This window comes from Candoia aspera, chromosome 8, assembly GCF_035149785.1.
Source record: "Candoia aspera isolate rCanAsp1 chromosome 8, rCanAsp1.hap2, whole genome shotgun sequence".
Classification (NCBI taxonomy): Eukaryota; Metazoa; Chordata; class Lepidosauria; order Squamata; family Boidae; genus Candoia; species Candoia aspera.
The window spans coordinates 14,005,166-14,024,729 of record NC_086160.1 but is presented as its reverse complement, the minus strand read 5'-3'; the positions used below and the strand labels follow the sequence as shown (position 1 = coordinate 14,024,729).

Below are 19,564 nucleotides of genomic sequence, written 5' to 3'. Positions count from 1 at the left end.
GCCATTTTTCAGATCTGTTTTTCAAGTCCCCTTTCTAGCCTACCACCTTGGGATTTCCTGGTGGTCTCCCATCCAGGCCCTCCTCAGCTTCACTTTTTGAAGCTATACAGTCCTGGGGGGGTGGGAGACTGAAATCTCTAACCACCTAAGAGGTGGAGGCGTGTTCAGTGTGAAGGAAACACTAGCACTCGACTGTGGTCACCCACCGCTTCCTGTCAGCAGCTGCCAGTGTGCTCGCCCTGAAAGGTAGCCTGAGAAGACAGGCCTAGGTCTCTGCGGGGGCAGAAGCAGCACCCCCATTCCCCGCCGTGCCGGCCTCCCCCTTCGCGGCGACCCCCACCGACCACCCGGTTCCTTAGCTGTCGGGTCCTTTCCCCCCCACGACCCCGCCTGCCCTTCTTGTCAGGCTACGGCCCGCCCAAGAGGTGGCCTGTTCCATTATTGACCGGTGGAACTGTAAGGGGTGCGGTCGCGTTTGCCGGGGAAGGAGGACCCCGCGCGCCATGAAGGAAAAGAACGTCTCTTTCGCCGGCAGTGCGCTCCGGGTTCCCACTACAAAAAGCCCCCGGCCGCGCCGACGAAGCGGGCGCCGCTGAGGGAAGGGAGTTGGTACATTCCAGGGGAGCTGAGGGCAGATCGGCATGGCGGGAGGGGGGAGGAGGAGCGCGCGAGTCACAAGCGCTCGCGCGCTCGCCGGCAGTTGGCCCAAGAAGAGCGGCGGGGCTGCCTCGGTCGCGCAAGCGCGTGTCCCTGCGGGTCTCGCGACTGCAGCCGCGGGGTCCCTGGAAAGAGAGAGAGGGAGGGACGGAGGGAGGGGAGGGGAGGGGAGGGGGGAGACCGGCCCCAACGGTTCTCCCCTTCCCGCTAGATCCGGCGGCTGCGAGCGCGCGCGCGCGCGCGCGGCAGAGAGCCGGCTCCAGCCTGCGAGGACGAGCGCCGCGACCCTTGCCGGGCGGCCGCGGAGGACAGCGGCTGCTTGACCCCCCGCGTCTGAGGCGACATGCCCGCCGTGCAGAAAACCGTCTCGGAGCTGCGGTCCAGGGCGGAGGGTGAGTGGCTGGCGTCCGGGGGATGCGGGGGGCGAAGAGGCTCGCTTCGGTGTGTTTCCGTGGGGTGAGGAAGAAGCCCAGAGCCCGACTGAGGATAGTCTTGCGTCCGGGGAAGGGGAAGCCTCACGCCCCCGAAGCTGTGCTAACCGCCGAGGCGAGGCGGCTCCTTTATTCGCCGTCTTCTTGTCAGACAGCGGCGCCCGCCGGAGTCTGTCGGCGCGTGGAAGCGCCTCGCTTGCCGCCTCCCGCGTCCCCGTCGGGCAAACGGGGCTCCGGGGGACGAGAAGGCCTCCCCTGGCTGCGGGGTCCATTGAGTGCAAGCCCCTCGGTGGCTGCCTATCTCCGTCTCTCTCTGCCCGCAGCACCTGTTCCTCTTTGGCCCTCTTCCCACTAGGGCTTCTAGCGCCTTTGAAGCACCCTCCGGCCATCCTCGCGGTGCTATAACCAGGGGCGTCTGCAGAGGTGGGTCAAAACACATCAAGGTGGCAGCCATGACCCCAGGATCGAAGCCCCGCCCCCTGTTACATCCATCCGTGTAAAAGGGGGGGGTCTTATGCTGTCACGGCTGCCATTTTGACTTTTTTGACCATCCCTGATATCCCTCCCTTTGTGGCACAACTTTGGCTGGCTGGCTTTTAGAGCAGCGTTTCCAGAGTCCCTCTTCTGGGGGAGATGGGCGGTGGCTAAATATGAGTAATAAATAATAAAAATAAATGGTTGGACAGCGACTCCCAAAATTCCCCAGCCAGCGTGATGGCTGGGGAACTCTGGGAGTTGGAGTCCAGTCATCTTAAAGTTGTTGAGGTTGAGAAACACTGCTCTAGAAAACACTATAAGTCACTAGTGGGAAAATAACCAGCATGTCTAGATATCTACTTTTGACTATTCTTCCATCTTTGGATTGTCTTTCCGTTCTGCTCTTGAATTGAGTTTCTTTTCCCAATCAACTAACACCCCTTCCCCAATAATTAAATAGTCATATGTTTCATAGAAATACCAATAATAAATAATATTTGATGGTCTTAGGAGATGGCAACCCCTTAGGAGGTTGGTCTTAGGAGATGGCGTGAGGAAGCTAAGCAGGGTTGGAGTGGATAGTTTTGGATGGATCTCAAGGCGGTAGAAGTCCAGCTTGATTCAAAAGTCTTTATGTTTTTACTTGAACTTCACATTATATTTCACAAGGGAAATAGAAAGTGGCTCTCCTGTTATGTTAAAATTCCACTTTCATGGCTTTTGCTGTTTTCTGGACTATTTCATGTTATAATGAAACAGAATAAAATTATTGATAGAGTGACACTGAGAGTGGATTTGGTGGTCCTAGGCCTGTAGAATGGTAATAAATAGCCTCAGATTTCTCAGTATCTGGGAATGTTCAGGTGTTAGGAAAAATGTTAACTCATCTTTACTGTAAAGAAAGGAATGAAAGAATAGCCCAAAAAGAATTGAGGGGAGTTATTGCTCTTAGGGAATGATAAAATGTTGCTAGCATTGCAACCTCAGAGATTCATCTGCTCAAACCCTTGATAATTTATGAGGTGTATCTCACTTAATCTTAATATTGCCCCAAGTTGTGGCTGAAGTTAATCCCATCAAAAATTTATTTGTATTATGAGGAAGACCATCCTATAGCAGAAGGTAAATGGAGGAGCCTGGATGTATACTCTGAGATTACATCTCTTGGTCTCATGTCGTATTGCTCAGTTTTCCCTGCAGCATAAGAAGGAACAGGGGAAAATAACCCATTCTGGACTGTATCTCTTAGATTTGTGATCATATGAGCAGCCTCTGCTTACCTAACTCCAAATCTCTTCAGAAAGTGATATAATGCAATTGCATTGTAATATCAGGACTACCGGGGCTCAGATTTAGATGAGTAGAAAGCTGTTTATCTAAGTACAGTCTTTCACTGAATAATTGAATTCTGTTGCAATATGAGGGAAAATTTACATTTACCTAGGCTGATCAATAGTATTAGAGAATTTATTTTCTTTTAATAATAAAAAGTGTCATAATAAATTTCAGTTGATATACTTAAAATAAAATGCCACAATAAGTTTTAAGAAATATAAACGCTACTTTTGCCAATTCAATATCAATTAAAATTGTTATTCTACTTTTGGAAGGTTTTTTAATTAGATTTTTTTTATTTGTTGTAATCTCTGGAGCTAGAAAGGCAAAACTTGATAGATCAACCCATTTAGCATTTCTTAATGTAAGTAAGAAATTGTTGAACAGTTCAGTCTTGTTCAGTTCCAGATTCCACATTAAGACAATATTTACCTAATCCAATCTGTTAAAAATAGCATTGCACTAATTGGTAACCCCTGAAATGCATAATAAAAAGAGTTCTTGATATGAAGTTTATTTTTATAGCCAGTGTGGTATCTGCCAGTGAAAGTTATTTTTTTTTTGCTGATGTAAAGAAGAGAAAGTTCTGTATATATCTGGTGTAATATGGTACTAAGTAAAATATTGTGATAAAAGTTTTTGTCACGCTTTATTCCACTGTAAATATTTCTGTTGTATCCCTTTTTCTGTATAGAAGAAATATTTCTTAGCATTGATCAGATAAACAGCTGTACAAGAACCATCCCAGCTTTTCATTACAGTATTAAAATGTGTGGATATATTTAAATAATTGTGTAGAAATATCTTAATGTATGGCTGAAACATTAGACATTAATATTTGAACTTAAACTATTTAATAAGCCACTTGTGATAACAAATCTGTTCATAACTAATTAATAATAGTAGCACTGCAGTAGAGAAATGTAAGTTTATTGGACTTCGTATAAACTAGTACTTTCTTTGAATTTTTCTACTAATAGCAATACTCTCTTTCTCTGTTAGTTTTAATAATGACTTCATAGTAGTTATTAGAATTAGTACCTAAGATTTATCATATAGTAGAGTTGAGTGAATTACTGTGGAGGGAGTAAATCTGAATAAATTATTGCAGGATTTCAGATTTATTTTTGTGGGTGTGATTGAATATGGCATTTGTTTACATTTGTTTTGCCATCCTGTATTAAAAAGAAATAAAGCTTCTTATGAAACATAAAATACACACATTCATTTATTTTTAGTTTTAAAAGGGTCTATAAAATGCCATTTTGGAATGTAAAAAAATATGTTCAATTAATTTTCTTCTTGTTTGTTTCCCCCCATTCTTATCAATCATGTGGGCTAGGTTAGTGGAAGGAATGAGATACAAAGATTACCCGGAAAGGGGATGGAATAATTTTATCCCATTTCATTTAAGGGAGGATTACAGATGTTACTGTAACTCAGACAGATTTTTCATTTCAGAAGGACAGGGCTATGTATTCTTTTCTTGTTTAAAAAAATGACTGTGAGAATATGAAGCAGTGATGAGTTTTGGGGCTGAATGGCCATAGTCTAGTTTCCTGTTTCTTCGCCCCCTAAACTCATCAGTGCTACATTGATGCCAGCTGTGAAAGCCTACACCAGTATATTGTGAGAATAATTCAGCATGGAAGGGCATATTTGTTTTTCCAGGAAGAGAAAGTTTTTCTAAGAATAATGTATTTTGTTCTTAATCGTAACACATAATACAATTTATTCCCAAATAAAGATAGTGGGCACTGGGAAATTCTAATTATGTTCTGAAAGCCACATAAAAGTTCAGCAAAGTTTCAGCCACGTGTTCTAGCTAGTAAGGTGAAGATAGCACAAATAAGATACTGTGTAAATAATTTTGAAACATGTTTTACATCTTAATGCGGGGATGAACAGTCTTTATGAAAAAAGACATTTTGTGCACCAAATAAGCAGAGCTGATGTGTGGAACCATGATGTGTACCTATTTAAATACATTCCCACACATTATTTCCCATAGAAATAATGTCATTGTGTAATTGTTTAATGGTATCCCCAGAGTTTCCCTAATAAAAAACAGTGATACTTCCTGAAGGAAATTTGGAGCTGGGAATGAGATTAAAACCTCGTTCTTGATCAAGATTGCTGTGGGGAAGAATAGGCCTTTTTCCCCTCTAATTAGGATTGCAGGGGATGGAGATCCTTAACCTTGGCCTCTTCCAATAATCCTCATTAAAAAGTTGTTTCCTACTGCCTTTTGTCCTCTGAACTTCCTCCCCTTCTGCTTCATAAGATAGTTGACTTACATTTTGTTTGCCATACTGACACTTTAAGGGGAAAAAGCAGTTTTCATTAAATAGAACTACGAAATACAGGTAGTGCTTGACTTACTACCATTCGTTCAGTGATCATTTGACGTTACAGCGGTGCTGAATGAAGGGGCTTACAACCTGTCCCTGAAGTTACAGCCATCACAGCACCCCCACACTTAAAATAAAAATTCAGGCACTTCAACTCCCCCCACTCACCTATCTTCCCCATCTATGCTCTTTTGGCTCCCTGCTGCCCTGTGCTCCGTTGCCCCAGCTGACCTTCACCATCTTCTTGCTCCCGCTGCTGACAAGGCATGCTCGGCCTGGCTACTAGGCCAGGCTGGGCTGGGCTTCATGCTATGCTACAGCTCAGGGGCTGCTTTTTGCAGCCCCAGAGCGGCGGCACACCAAAATGCGCTTTGCACTGCACTCCTGGGCCATATGGGGCTGGGCTTGATGCTGCGGAAAAAAAGTCAAAGGGAACCCCTGAGCCACAGCACACCAAAACACCCCTTTGTGCTGCACTCCTGGGCTATATGTGGCTGGGCTTTGCGCTGCAAGAAAAAAAGCCAAAAGCAGCCCCTGAGCCATAGCCTGCCAAAACATCTTTTTGTTGCACTCCTGGGCCTTATGGGGCTGGGATTTGGCTGCGGGAGTGGGGGGGAGGATGGAGCCAAAAGCAGCCCCTCAGCCTCACTGTGCCAAAATGCCCCTTTGTACCACGTGCCTGGGCCTGGGGCTGGGGCTCAGGGGCTGCTTTTGACTTTTTTTTTAGCCGAAGCCCAGCCAGCCTGGCCCAGGAGCCAGGCCGGGCGTGCCTCGTCAGCAGAGGGAGAAAGATGGCGAGGGTCAGCTGGGGCAGCAGAGCACATGGCAGGGGTCTCAGAGTGCAGGGTGGTGAGGGTGGCTGGGACTGGACTGGGTGATTGCGGCTTCCCAGGGTATGGCAAGCAGTCCCAGAGCCGCGCAGGGTGGCCAAAAGGGCAGAGATGGGGAGGAGATAGGTGGGTGGGGGGAGTTGGAGGCAGTCCTTTACCTTACTGAGGCTTGGGGCTGGGAGAGACTGAGCCCAGAATGGCTTGAATTGGGGTGGATGCCTGGCTAACGACCTGTAAAATTTGCTTAATGACAGCAAGGGGAATTGCCAGGATTGCCATTGCTAAGCGATGCAGTCACGTGACATCTCACTTTATGACCGCATCGCTTAGCAATGGAAATTCTGGTTCTGATTACCATCATTAAGAGAGGACTACCTCTAATTATAAGAATCCTTCTGGTGGGTTGTTTAAAATTTTATTTAAAAATATGTGAAGATTTTGAAACTAAGCATAAGAAACCTTGTGGGAAAATGTTGATTAGGAAAAAAAATATGATAAGAGAGGACATTGAAGGTTGGGCACTAGAGGGAACCAGAAAGAACTAAAGATTATATGAAAGGAGAAGAGACCATTAATACAGAATGGAGCAAATTAATCTGACTTTGGAAGAATTCAAGGATATTTGGGGACAGTACACTCAGAAATGATTCTTAGGATTATCTGCTATTATAAAAACAGATTCAGAAGAGGTTATAGAAGAGGAACAGATTTTACTGGACAAAACAGAGATTGAGGCTGATTTGAATGTGGATCTGAAAATGGATTTTAAAATGTCAGCCTACAAGAACAGTACAGAAAAAGATCTTACACTAGACTTACAAATAAAACTGGCTGATGTATTAAAAATTAAAAGAGATATACAAACAATAAATCCGAATGATGTCCCAGCCCAAACCTGGGTTCAATCCCAGTGTGCTAAATGCCCAAAGAAACACACTGAGGTGGAGGTTAAAGCAACGCTTTATTCTGTGCAGAAAAAGGACACAAGAAGATCTCTCTCAAAGCTTATGTGTAGCTCAGCAGACCTTTTATAGTGTATTTGCCATAGACCACATTCCTTAGAATCACCACTTAACCTTTCCTTATATGGTGGTCTGCTAACTGCTATTTCTGCTAGTTCTCGTATATATTTTATAACAATCAGCAATATTTAACATATTTAAGATTATATACACAACCTTGATGCCTAAGTTTATCTATATTTACTATATACAGTATGTTGCTATTCTATCAACTTTCCTACCCACAACTTCTCTTTTTCTGCTTCCTGCTGTTTGCATTGTCCTGTGATATGTCTGGGGTTGCCTTTAACAAGCTGAGTTTGGTCAGCCTCTTTATTTTGAGGCTTGTGATAGAAATGATTTCATAAATGATTTATTGTGAGTGTTAGTATAATTTAGGTGATACGGGTCAAGATAGTGGGGGAGCCTGATTCCTGTTCATCAAGAAGTGTGATTTGGATAACTTTCTTATCTTGTATTTACAAAAGAGATGTGTTAAACTTATGAAGGAATTTCTGAGAAGAGACAAAGTGAAAATGAAAAGAATTCTTTTGGGACACTATTTAAAGGGATTAAAGATCAAGGTTCTTAAAAGTAAACAGAAGAAATACAAAGTTAGTTTATTTGACCAAGGTAAAAATATATATGTTGTTGTTTCTAGTAGTTTTTTAATGGACTTATCTTGACTAGGACTGAATGACAAGGCTTTAGAGATTTGTTTATAGATAAGGGATAAGACATGGGAAGAAGAGATCCTTTGTTGTATTTTTAAATAAAGTGTTTAGTTACTGTGTTAAAAGTAAAGAATATAAAACTGGGTTATTTGATTAAGGTTAAAACATATATGTTGTTGTTTCTGGTTACTCTTAATGGACTTTTGCTGATTAGGACTGAATAATGAGGCCATAAAATTTGTTGATAGATACGAGATGATATATGGGAGGAAAAGATCTTTTTCTGAAGTATCAGAGAAGATGATAATTACTGAAATTGTGCTTGTCTTGATGAAGGGGGAAGTCATTTCTTTATATCTCTCTTTTTTCTTTATTTTTTTTCTCTGCACTTTTTTATTTTTTTGCTTTTTATAATTTTCTTAGTTTGTATTAGTTTTTTATCTTCGTATCTGTAAACTTTAATAAAAATTATTAAATAAAAAAAATCTTAGTACTTGTTATTTTACTTTTTAAAAGAAATGTTCTAATAATATACCATTCCAACCAAGAAACAAGAATTCCTTGCAGAGTCCACAGAAAAAAACTCTTTTCTAATACAGGTAGTCCTCGAGTTATAACCATTCGTTCAGTGACTATTCGAAGTTACAACAGCGCTGCACGAAGGGACTTACGACCAGTCCTCGAAGTTCCAACTGTTGCAGTGCCCCTGCAGTCACATGAACAAAATTCAGGTGCCTGGCAACCAGCTCACACTTACGAACAGTTGCAGGATCCCAGTCACGTGATCACCATTTGCGACCTTCCCTGCCAGCTTCCCCAAGCAAAGTCAATGGGAAGCCAGCAAGGAAGGTCACAAGTCGCTGGGATAAGTCTCCCCCACCCTGGCCTTTCTTCACTTGCATGTAATGCACCCTCCTTTCCCCCTTCATTACACACAACCTGTGCTGTCTTTCACCAGCCTCCCTGCAATTGCACACATATACGTACCCTGCACCCTTTTTCCTTGGCCTCCCTGAAATCGCATGTGCCCTGCACCCTCTTTCCTTAACCTCTCTGTGCTTGTGCATACCCCGAGCCCTCTTTCCACGGCCTCCCTATGATCGCACACAAGTGCCCTCTTTCCTCCGCCTACCTGCAATCGCATGCACGTGCCCTGCACCCTCTTTCCATAGCCGTCCTGGAATCACATGCACAGACATACTCTGCACCCTCTTTCCACAGCCTCCCTGCGATCACATACACACACGTATACCCCTCGCCCTCTTTCCCAGGGCTCCCTGTGATCACATGCACCTCGCACCCTCATTCCCTGGCCTTTCTAAGCTCACACCGCACTGAGCACTCCCTCCCCAACTTGCAAGCTGCCTGCAGCAGACCTCCCAGGGCCTCCTTCAACCACCCTGCGGCACCCCCACACTCCTTACCTGGGACTCCCTCCACCTCCCGCTTAACGACCCATGCATCTTGGGTTACAACAACAACCAGGACTGCCTGGATTGCCATTGCTAAGCGATGTGGTCACATAATACAACACTTTCTGACCGCATTGCTTAGCAATAGCAATTCCGGTCCCAATTGCAGTTGTAACTCGAGGACTACCTGTAGGGTTTTTATCTCTATGGAAGTCCTGCAAGCTGAATAACCTAATTTCTTCCAGTTTTGTGCCTCTCTACCTTTCTCACTGAAATCAGGATGCAGAAAGGTGGCAGTAGCAAAGGTGTAGAAAAAGTTTACATTGTCTTTTATATATGATTAAATGAATCATTTTAATTGCACTTTTAATACCTATTATCAATTTCCTTAAAAAAAAATTTCCTCTGCATTGTTTTACTTAAAATACAGTATTGTATTGTATTGTATTGTATTGTATTGTATTGTATTGTATTGTACTGATCTGTTATTTATCTCTACAATCCATTGGAACTCATGGCTTTGTAGGGTCCCTTATTAAAGAGACTAAGGGGTATAACTGATAGTCCTCACAATAGAGTTTTATGTAAATTAAATCCCATCTCTCCCAGTTGTATGTGCATATAGAAGGGTTGCTTTTATATTTGGATCCTTTTACAAAAAAATATAATTTTTCCCACTTATTCAGCTGCTTATTTGTCTGACAGCAACACAAAAGAAGCATCTTTTTACGGCTATTATTCTATCACTCTAATTCAGATGTATTTTTTACCATTTGGCAAAGTATCTGTCCACAATGGAGTATAATTAACATGAAACAGTTCATTCTGATTGCTTGTAATCTTAATACACAGATATCACATCTGCTTATTATACAAAATAATATCCAGTCTTTCTCTTAATTTTTTTTGCTTCTTTCTCTGTCAAAATATTAGAATATTCTAATTTCTGCAGATTAATATGTAGGCCTAAGGCTTCTTCAAAATCTATCAGTTCCTCTTTTAATGCTTCACATGTTTTAAGTAGATCTGACAACCTGAGTAAAACATTGCCAGCATATCAAATTAATATTTCTCCACCCCTCTATTGACTCCTGTAATATACCTATTCTATCTTAATTGTTGAGCCTAGGCTTGCATAGCTGTAATGAACAACAATAGAGATAGTAGGCATCTTTATCCTGATCCACAGTAAAGCTCAATAGGATTTGGATTTAAAATATGTGTTGTTATTGTACATTGCAGGTATAATAGCTTGATCCCAAACTATTTTAAGTTTTGTAAAGCCTTGTTTGCTTTTTAATAAAAATAATTTTAATCCTAACATCACCTTTCAAGATGATTAAAACTTTTTTTTAAAAAAATCTCAGAACAAGTCAGAATCTACTCAAAAACAGTGTACTTCCTGGAGTGGGTGAAAATTAACTGCCCTGTAAAAAGCATCTTATCATTACTTAGATGGATCCATCCTGTACAGTACTGTAGTGCATTCTGTATTGTAAGAGGCAATTCAGGAAAGAACTTCTCTCATGTCTCCTAAACCTGTAACAGTAATAAAAGATGTTGATCTCTGAAATTCAGAAGGTGATATATTAGAACATGTGGCCTCTTAGGCATCCTCCTGATCTTAGATGCCCGGTGCTCCAGAGACTAAAACTAGGAAATTAATTAAAATAAAGCTTTGACCTGTAATACTGTAATGCATCAATAGGTTCATTGGGTTCAGTGTAAGTTACTTATTAAGTGAGATGTTTTCAGTCTTAAGTACTGGATGGGTGAATGAATGCCAGTTTGCAAAGAGGATCATTCTCTTGACAACAACTTATCCAAATTTGTTGTGGGAGGAGAAGCTGGCAAAAGGAAGATCACGTTTTGAGAATGGACTGCATCAGACTGGATCTATAGAGGAAAAAAAATTCCCCAGTGCATCTCTATGTCCAATTCTAAGACCCTCCCTCTTCCCATTTGGTCCTGCAACTCAGAGCAGAGCGTTTGCAGCCTGCCCTCTACTCAATGCATACTGGGATGCACAAATGCAGGTTGAGGGGAGAGCAGAAGCATAGGTGCAACTCTGTGATCTTTTATTGATGTGACATTATAATTTTTTTTAATTATCAGAGAACAACTCTTATTATAAGTTGCTGCAGAGTTCAGTCTTCCCCTGCTGTTTAACCTCTACATGAAGTCACTGGGAGAGGGTCATTTGCTGGCATGGAGTAAGATGTCATCAATATACTGACGATACCCACTATATCTGCATTCTGAGCTGGATAGGAGATATAGTAGAGGTCCTGACCCAGTGCCTGGAGGCTGTTAAGTTTGGATGAGGAAAAACAGGTTAAACTGAATCGTACCAAGACAGAGTGGCCGTGGATTCAGAAGCGGATGGATAGCCTTTCTTTGACTCTGAATGGAGTAGCATTCTCCCAGATGCAGCTACCCTGCACTTCGGAGTCTTCTTTCTGGACTCATGTTTCCTGCCACCACAATTATATCTTGTGTGGTAGTTACAGCTTTGCTGGATCAGGAAACTTTACTCAAGAGATCCATGCCTGTGAAGAATGAACTTACCCAAATTGAGTAGGCATTTTTTCCTCCTAGGATCCAGAGTTTTGGTGCTACCTGGGAAGGAGGGTTAAACAGCCCCACCCTCTCCTTAATTGGAGAGTTTGTTTCAGCCCAAAACAAGCGTGTGTGTGGGTGTGTCAAGAAAGGAGTCAACCTAGGAAGGCAGCAGAGACGCAGGAAAGAGAAACCTCCAACCCAAAGGCAAGCACCTCAGCAGCAGTCTTCAGACAACAAGAGAAAACTTCAATTCTTGGAGCTGCAAGACCGCTCAGAGACAGAGTTGTGAGATGGGGGAGGGAAAGAGCCCACCCAAAGCCTGCAAACCCAAGCAAGCCCATCATGTGCAGAAGCCCAAGTGCAGAGCTCCAAAAACCAGCTCCAGCAACAGAGCTGTGGGGGAGAGTTTCCATTTGCAAGTCTATGTTGTTTATTCGTTTAGTCGCTTCCGACTCTTTGTGACTTCATGGACCAGCCCATGCCAGAGCTTCCTGTCAGTCGTCAACACCCCCAGCTCCCCCAGGGATGAATCCATCACCTCTAGAATATCATCCATCCACCTTGCCCTTGGTCGGCCCCTCTTCCTTTTGCCTTCCACTCTCCCTAGCATCAGCATCTTCGCCAGGGTGTCCTGTCTTCTCATTATGTGGCCAAAGTATTTCAGTTTTGCCTTTAATATCATTCCCTCAAATGAGCAGTCTGGCTTGATTTCCTGGAGTATGGACTGGTTTGATCTTCTTGCAAGTCTATAGAGGAGTGAAAAGTGTTTTCACATGCAGATGGACTGAGATTGGCAACAAGACCTGGGGGATAGGAGAATATTTAAAGAGCTAAGAAGTAGTTAAGAAAGGAAAACATAGTGCTACCAAACATGGAGAGAGAAACATAGACATAGAGATGGCAATTTGTAGATTAGAATAGAAATAGTTGTAAATTTATAGTAATAGGAAGTGTCATGAGTGCCGTTGAGCTAAAGTCATCAGCGCAATGGCACTCATGACAATGACAAGGAAACAGGTGAAGGGGGACAAGTTAAGTAGCCATCAACCCACAACGACTAACGGCTAATAGACAATAGATAAACGGATCACGGAGCCACCCAAGCCATCAGCGGCAATTGCAACGGGGATCGCCCAGCTGAAAGCAATCAGCAGAAGATTGAAAACCGGAGGATGGGCGATCCTGGAAACCCTCAACCAATGGCAGGGCAACACATGGGACAAAGGGGGGTGACGTGATCAAGAGCGAGGGGGCGCTGACCGGCGCGGGGTATTTAAACCCCGCACCGGCGCGCTCCTGTCACTCTCAGCTTTTTTCTAACAACGTTGTACCTATCCTGAAATAAACCAGAGCCTGCTTTGCAACCCAGTGTCTGAACGTTATTCAGAGGTAGGCAGCGCATGACATAAAGCTGAGAGTCATAAACTCAGCCTCGCCGAGCCCCACCGGACGACAACGAGCCGCGGGAGGAGTAGACGGCGAGAAGACCAGCAAGATGAGGCCGGAACGGCGCGGGCAAGGAGGGCGAGCCGCGCGGCAAGAGGCAGAGGAGGACCGACCGAGGCCAGAGGCACCGCGGACTCCCGGAGCCATGGACGCCCACCCAACCCGACCCGAGCCTCAGCTCCAACCCCAAGGGGAGATGGCGACGGAGGCAACCCGACCGCGGGAGGGAGCAGCACGACTTCCGAAACCAGCGGAGGACCCCGCGCCCCACATCGCACCCCAGCAACGGGCGTGGAGCGACAGCCCCACGGCGCTCGACACGGAGGAGGACGACGGAGACACCCATCAGACGGCGGAGGAAGCGGACCCGCGGCAGAGGGACGATGAACCCCGCCGGCAACCCACCCCCGAGGACGCGCCAACGGAACCGGCCCCAGCGGCGGCGCGGGCTGTGGACGAGGAGGCACGAGCTGAACTCGCGGCCATGCGGGCTCAGCTGACGGAACTCCGGACCATGCTCCAGGCGCTTATGCCCCCCGCGCCACCCAACGACGTCCCCGCACAAGCCCACACCCCGAGCGAAGCATCGAACCCACACGGGCCAGCGGAGGGCCAGCAGACGGCACAGGCGGCCGACACCACACCCCGAGAAGCGAGAGGCGGGGCCGCACAAAACGCCCGGGCCCCAAAGGACTTCCCCATCTTCTTCGATGGGACCCCCACAAAACTCTCGTTTTTTGTGACCAACGCTAGGGAGTTCATGGGGAGGCACGGACACTCCTATGACTCCGAGGCCGACAAGATCGCCGCCGTGGCGATCAAACTCCAAGACAGGGCGGCGGACTGGTACGTCCAACTGTACGAGTCCAGCTCCCCCGCCCTCGCCACCTTCCCTGCTTTCATCAACGAGATGAAAAACTATTTCGAAGACCCCCTAGCTAAAGTACGGGCGAAAAGCGCACTCCAGAGACTTAAACAGGGCACACGCACGGTCCCTGACTACGCCCTGGAGTTCAAAGCCCTCGCGGGAAAGGTCTGCGACTGGTCTGAGACCACCCTGCTAGAAATCTTCAAAAAGGGGCTCAACCGCGACGTTCTCCAATGGGCCCTCTACCGCGACGACCCAGAAACGTTACACGGGTGGATCCACCTCGCGGGGAAAGCCGAACACGCGCACCGCACCTTCCTTATGACAACCACGGAAGACACAAACTATGTCGGGAAAAAGGTACCCGCACCACACGGGGGGATGGCCGGCCCCATATACCCAAAAATGAAGTTCAACCGGGAGCCCTGCGGGAGGTGCGGCAAATTAGGGCACAAGACGGCGGACTGCTTCGCCAACCGACTGCCGACCAGCGCGCCCAAGCCCGCCCCGAAAATTAGCCCCAAACCACCCAACCCGGGGCCGCCCCCTCACCGCCGAATGACCGTGGCCACAGCGACACCGGAAGATGGCTGGGACGCTTACTGGGGAGAAGAGGACAATACCGACCCCGACCAGCCGGCGGGAAATGCTCCCCGCTTGCCCTGAAACGCGTGGCGAGGCAGGCGGCGGGACAGCAACGCGAACCACCTCAACGAAACGACAAAAGCTCCGTAATATTGGCAGCAATTCAACTCTCTGCCGGCAACGGAGCCACCACGGCCGCGGCACTAGTGGACTCGGGGTGCTCAAAAAACCTTATCCACCCCGACCTAGTCGCCAAACTCGAACTCCGCTGCTTCCCCCTCCCCACGCCGCTAGCATTCCACCAGCTGGACGGCTCCACAGCGGGGGGGAAACCAGCCACGCTACAAACCGAGCCGGTCACCCTGCAAATGGGCACTCACACCGAGCGCACGTCGTTCGTAGTCACGCCCATCGGACGGCCCATTGCAGTCCTGGGGATGCCATGGCTCGCGAAAAACAACCCGCGGATCAACTGGGCGACCCGCACCTTCACATTCGGCGACGGCGAGTATCGAGCACCAGTACCAGCTGGCAAAAGCAACCCCACGGTAGGACGAGCGGAGGCGACCACACAAGACAACGCCGCTACCACTGCAGACCTACCGGAACAATACGCCGACTTCTCCGAGGTCTTCGGAGAAGCAGAGGCAGACCAACTACCCCCCCACCGCAAGACGGATTGCCGAATCGACCTACTGCCCGACGTCCCCCTACCTAGACCAAAGATCTATTCGATGACCCCGAAGGAGATGGCAACCCTCCGGGAGTTCATCGATAAAAACCTAGACAGGGGATTTATAGAGCCAGCATGCTCACCGGTCGGAGCCCCCGTCTTATTCCGGGAGAAGAAAGACGGGACCCTACGGCTCTGTACCGACTACCGGGGCCTAAACGCGGCTTCCCTGTCCAACAAATACCCCTTACCCCTGGTGAAGGACATGCTCGCCCACCTGTCCACGGGCAAAGTCTTTTCCAAATTGGACCTGCGCGAGGCGTACTATCGCATCCGAATCAGGGAGGGGGACGAATGGAAGACGGCGTTCAACTGCCCCCTAGGCGCTTTCCAGTACAAGGTACTGCCCTTCGGACTCGCGGGGGCCCCTGGGGTGTTCATGCAGCTCATCAATGAGGTACTGCATGAACATCTGTTTAAAGGGGTCCTGGTCTACATCGACGACGTCCTTATTTACACAAAAACATACGAGGAACACGTAACCTTAGTCAGGCAAGTCCTCGACAAGCTCAGAAGGGCGCAGCTCTATGCAAAGCCCACAAAGTGCGAGTTTCACAAAGAGCGCCTGGACTATTTGGGGTATCGAATCTCCGGGGACGGCATCGAAATGGACCCCGCAAAAGTCGAAGCGGTACTAAACTGGGAGCGGCCCCGCAACAGACGGCAACTACAGAGCTTCCTGGGATTCGCGAATTTCTACAGGTCCTTCGCCCGGGGGTTCGCTGAGATAGCCCTCCCCTTAACGGACCTCCTCAAAACCAAAGGGGTGGGGGACACCAGACGCGCCAAGAACCCAGGCACAGTGCTGAATTGGACTCCCGCGTGCCAGACCGCATTCGACAAGCTGAAAGCGCTGTTCACGACGGAGCCAATCCTCGCGCACCCGGACCCAGAACGGCCGTTCGTGGTCCAAGCCGACGCCTCAGACTTCTCCCTGGGAGCCATCCTGCTACAAAAAGACTCCACGGGGCTCCTGAAACCATGCGCCTACCTGTCAAGGAAGTTCTCCGAGACAGAGAGGCGATGGCACGTCTGGGAGAAAGAAGCCTTTGCGGTGAAATCGGCACTAGAAACATGGCGTCACCTACTCGAGGGAGCCACCCAACCATTCGAGGTCTGGACGGACCACCGGAACCTCGAGGCCCTACGAACGCCTAGACGCCTTAGCCCAAAACAGGTCCGATGGGCACAATTCTTCAGCCGCTTTGATTTCCAGTTGAAGTTCATGCCGGGCAAGAAGAACTTCCTGGCCGACGCCCTCTCCCGGCTGCCCCAAGACGAAGAGCCCGCCCCAGACACCATTGGGACGGTCCTATCCGCCTCGCAACTGGGGATGGCCGTGACCACCCGAAGCGGCGCACGGAGGCAGCTCGACGCTACGGCGCAGCCGACGGCGGGACAACCGGCGACGGAAAGAAGGCAACCGCAACTACCAGGGGGAATGCGCACGGACCTCGCCGCCGCCCTCAAAACCGACCCCTGGTTCCTGGCAAACCCCGACAAGGTAACGATGGCGCAAGACCTAGCATGGGGGGAAGGCAGAATCTACGTCCCGGACTCGCAACGCCAGGCGATCTTGCATAGGTCACACGACGCCAAGCAAGCGGGACACTTTGGGTTCCTCAAGACCCTACACCTAACACGGCGGCAATTCTGGTGGCCCGCGCTCAGGCGAGACGTAAAAACCTACGTGGCGTCCTGCCCAACGTGCGCTAGGGCCAAACGGGCACCAGGCAAACCCGCGGGGCTATTGCAACGGGTGGCAGAACCCTCCCGCCCATGGGAGGAAATCTCTATGGATTTTATAGTGGACCTCCCACCCAGCCAGAAGAAAACGGCCATTTGGGTGGTGAAGGACTACTTCTCAAAGCAGGCCCACTTCATCCCCTGCACGTCAGTCCCATCCTCACAACAACTAGCCAAACTCTTCCTCATCCACGTGTACAGGCTACACGGATGTCCCGCACGTGTGGTGACCGACAGGGGCACACAGTTCACCTCCAAATTCTGGCGGGCCTTCTTGAAGCTGACGGGGACCCAACAGGCCCTGTCTACGGCTTGGCATCCGCAGACGGACGGAGCCACTGAGGTTCTTAATGCCACCTTAGAGCAATTTATACGATCCTATACGAACTACCACCAGGACGACTGGGCTGAACTGCTCCCGTTCGCCGAAGTCGCATACAACAACGCCGTCCACACGAGCACGGGAAAAACCCCGTTCGAAGTAGTCTCGGGGCGCGACTTCGTCCCCATACCGGAGCTACCTCAACCCCCGGAACCCCAGGTGGACGCCAGCGACTGGGGACGGAAGATCGCGGAAGCATGGCCGGTAATCACGGCGGCGCTGAAGGAGGCACAGGCTGCTTACAAAGAGCAGGCCGACAAGCACCGGCGACAACAACCGACGTTCCAGGCGGGGGATATGGCCTATCTCTCCACCAAGTTCCTAAAGTCAACCCAACCCTCGAAAAAACTGGGGCCTAAGTACATCGGGCCGTTCCGAGTCACGCAAATAGTGAACCCGGTAGCAATACGCCTGGACCTGCCACACAACCTCCGGAGACTCCACCCGGTGTTCCATACCAGCCTCCTAAAACCGGCGACCTCCTCCCGATGGCACCCAAGCATGCCACAGCCCGCACCGCTAATGATCGACGGGCAACACCACTTCGAGATCAGGGACATCCTCGACTCCCGTAAGCAACGAGGAACTCTACACTATCTGGTCAGGTGGAAACATTTCCCCCACCCGGAATGGGTGGCGGCGCACAACGTTAACGCGCCTGACCTGACCAGAGCATTTCACCGGGCATACCCCGACAAACCGCAATCAAGGTCAGCAAAACCAACCCCCCCCCCCGCAGGCCTCCCCCCGCCTCCCGTGCCCCAAGGGAAAGGGCCCCCCCCAAGCCCGCGACTTGGGTGGACCTTCCCCCCCCCGGGACTCACTCCCCCCGCCCCGGGCCCACGGGGTGGTGACAAACGATCGCCAGCACCCTCCCCCCGCCCCCTGGCCGCGGGGGAGTGGCAAGCAAGTCAACAGGGCAACCTGGGGGCAACGCCCAGGAGACACAACAAAGGCGACGCACTCCAAATAAGCAAAAAAGGGCCCTACCTGGAGCTGAGCAGCACCCGACCAGCCACGCCTCTCGCCTCGCCGAACTGAGCCAAACAAACAGGGTGTGGTTGGAGCATGCGCACGCCAGGTCAGAACCCGAGCATGCGCACCATGGACACACCCTGGGAAGGCACGTGGTAGAGGGAAGAGCAAAGGGAGGGGCGACAACTACTCCGGCGGGAACTTTTGAAAAAAAAAAAAAAAAAAAAAAAAAAAAAAAAAGAAAAAACAATGTGGCGTTTTGACAGCTCTAAGGGGAAAACCCAGAAACCCGGGGGAGAACACTATTCGGAAAGGGGGCAGTATGTCATGAGTGCCGTTGAGCTAAAGTCATCAGCGCAATGGCACTCATGACAATGACAAGGAAACAGGTGAAGGGGGACAAGTTAAGTAGCCATCAACCCACAACGACTAACGGCTAATAGACAATAGATAAACGGATCACGGAGCCACCCAAGCCATCAGCGGCAATTGCAACGGGGATCGCCCAGCTGAAAGCAATCAGCAGAAGATTGAAAACCGGAGGATGGGCGATCCTGGAAACCCTCAACCAATGGCAGGGCAACACATGGGACAAAGGGGGGTGACGTGATCAAGAGCGAGGGGGCGCTGACCGGCGCGGGGTATTTAAACCCCGCACCGGCGCGCTCCTGTCACTCTCAGCTTTTTTCTAACAACGTTGTACCTATCCTGAAATAAACCAGAGCCTGCTTTGCAACCCAGTGTCTGAACGTTATTCAGAGGTAGGCAGCGCATGACAGGAAGACAGTAGAATGAGATAGGTAGAAAAATAGAAACAAGCATAGAATTAGCATTAGGTTTAGAAGTAAGGAATAGGAATTTAGTTTTGTACAATAAAACAGTTTTTCGTGGGAAAAACAAATGCAGTCATTGTGTTGGTGTTCCGTACCATATTAAGAAAAATCCTAACAATGCCCTTCTCATGTCTTTGCTGGTTTATTGCAATCCAGAGTACATTTTTCTGTCCTTGAAAGCCAACTGGAAGCTTCAGCTGTTGCAGTAAGCATCAGCTTGGGTGGTTATGGGGACACCAAGTTTCATCCATGTAACAACTTTACAG

The 19,564-nt window shown here is 48.5% G+C and overlaps 1 protein-coding gene across 2 annotated transcripts in view; it reads left to right on the top strand.

Moving 5' to 3' along the window:
- Positions 1–903: 903 nt before the first annotated feature.
- The window catches only part of ATP8A1 (ATPase phospholipid transporting 8A1), a 121,814-nt gene continuing 103,153 nt past the window's right edge, over positions 904–19,564 (top strand). The window contains exon 1 of one of the 2 annotated variants that reach the window (XM_063310654.1): positions 904–1,049. In XM_063310654.1, the coding sequence (XP_063166724.1) occupies positions 1,001–1,049 (49 nt within the window). In that variant the 5' untranslated portion in view covers positions 904–1,000. The remainder of the gene's footprint in view (positions 1,050–19,564) is intronic. The other variant, XM_063310655.1, reaches the window with a different exon arrangement.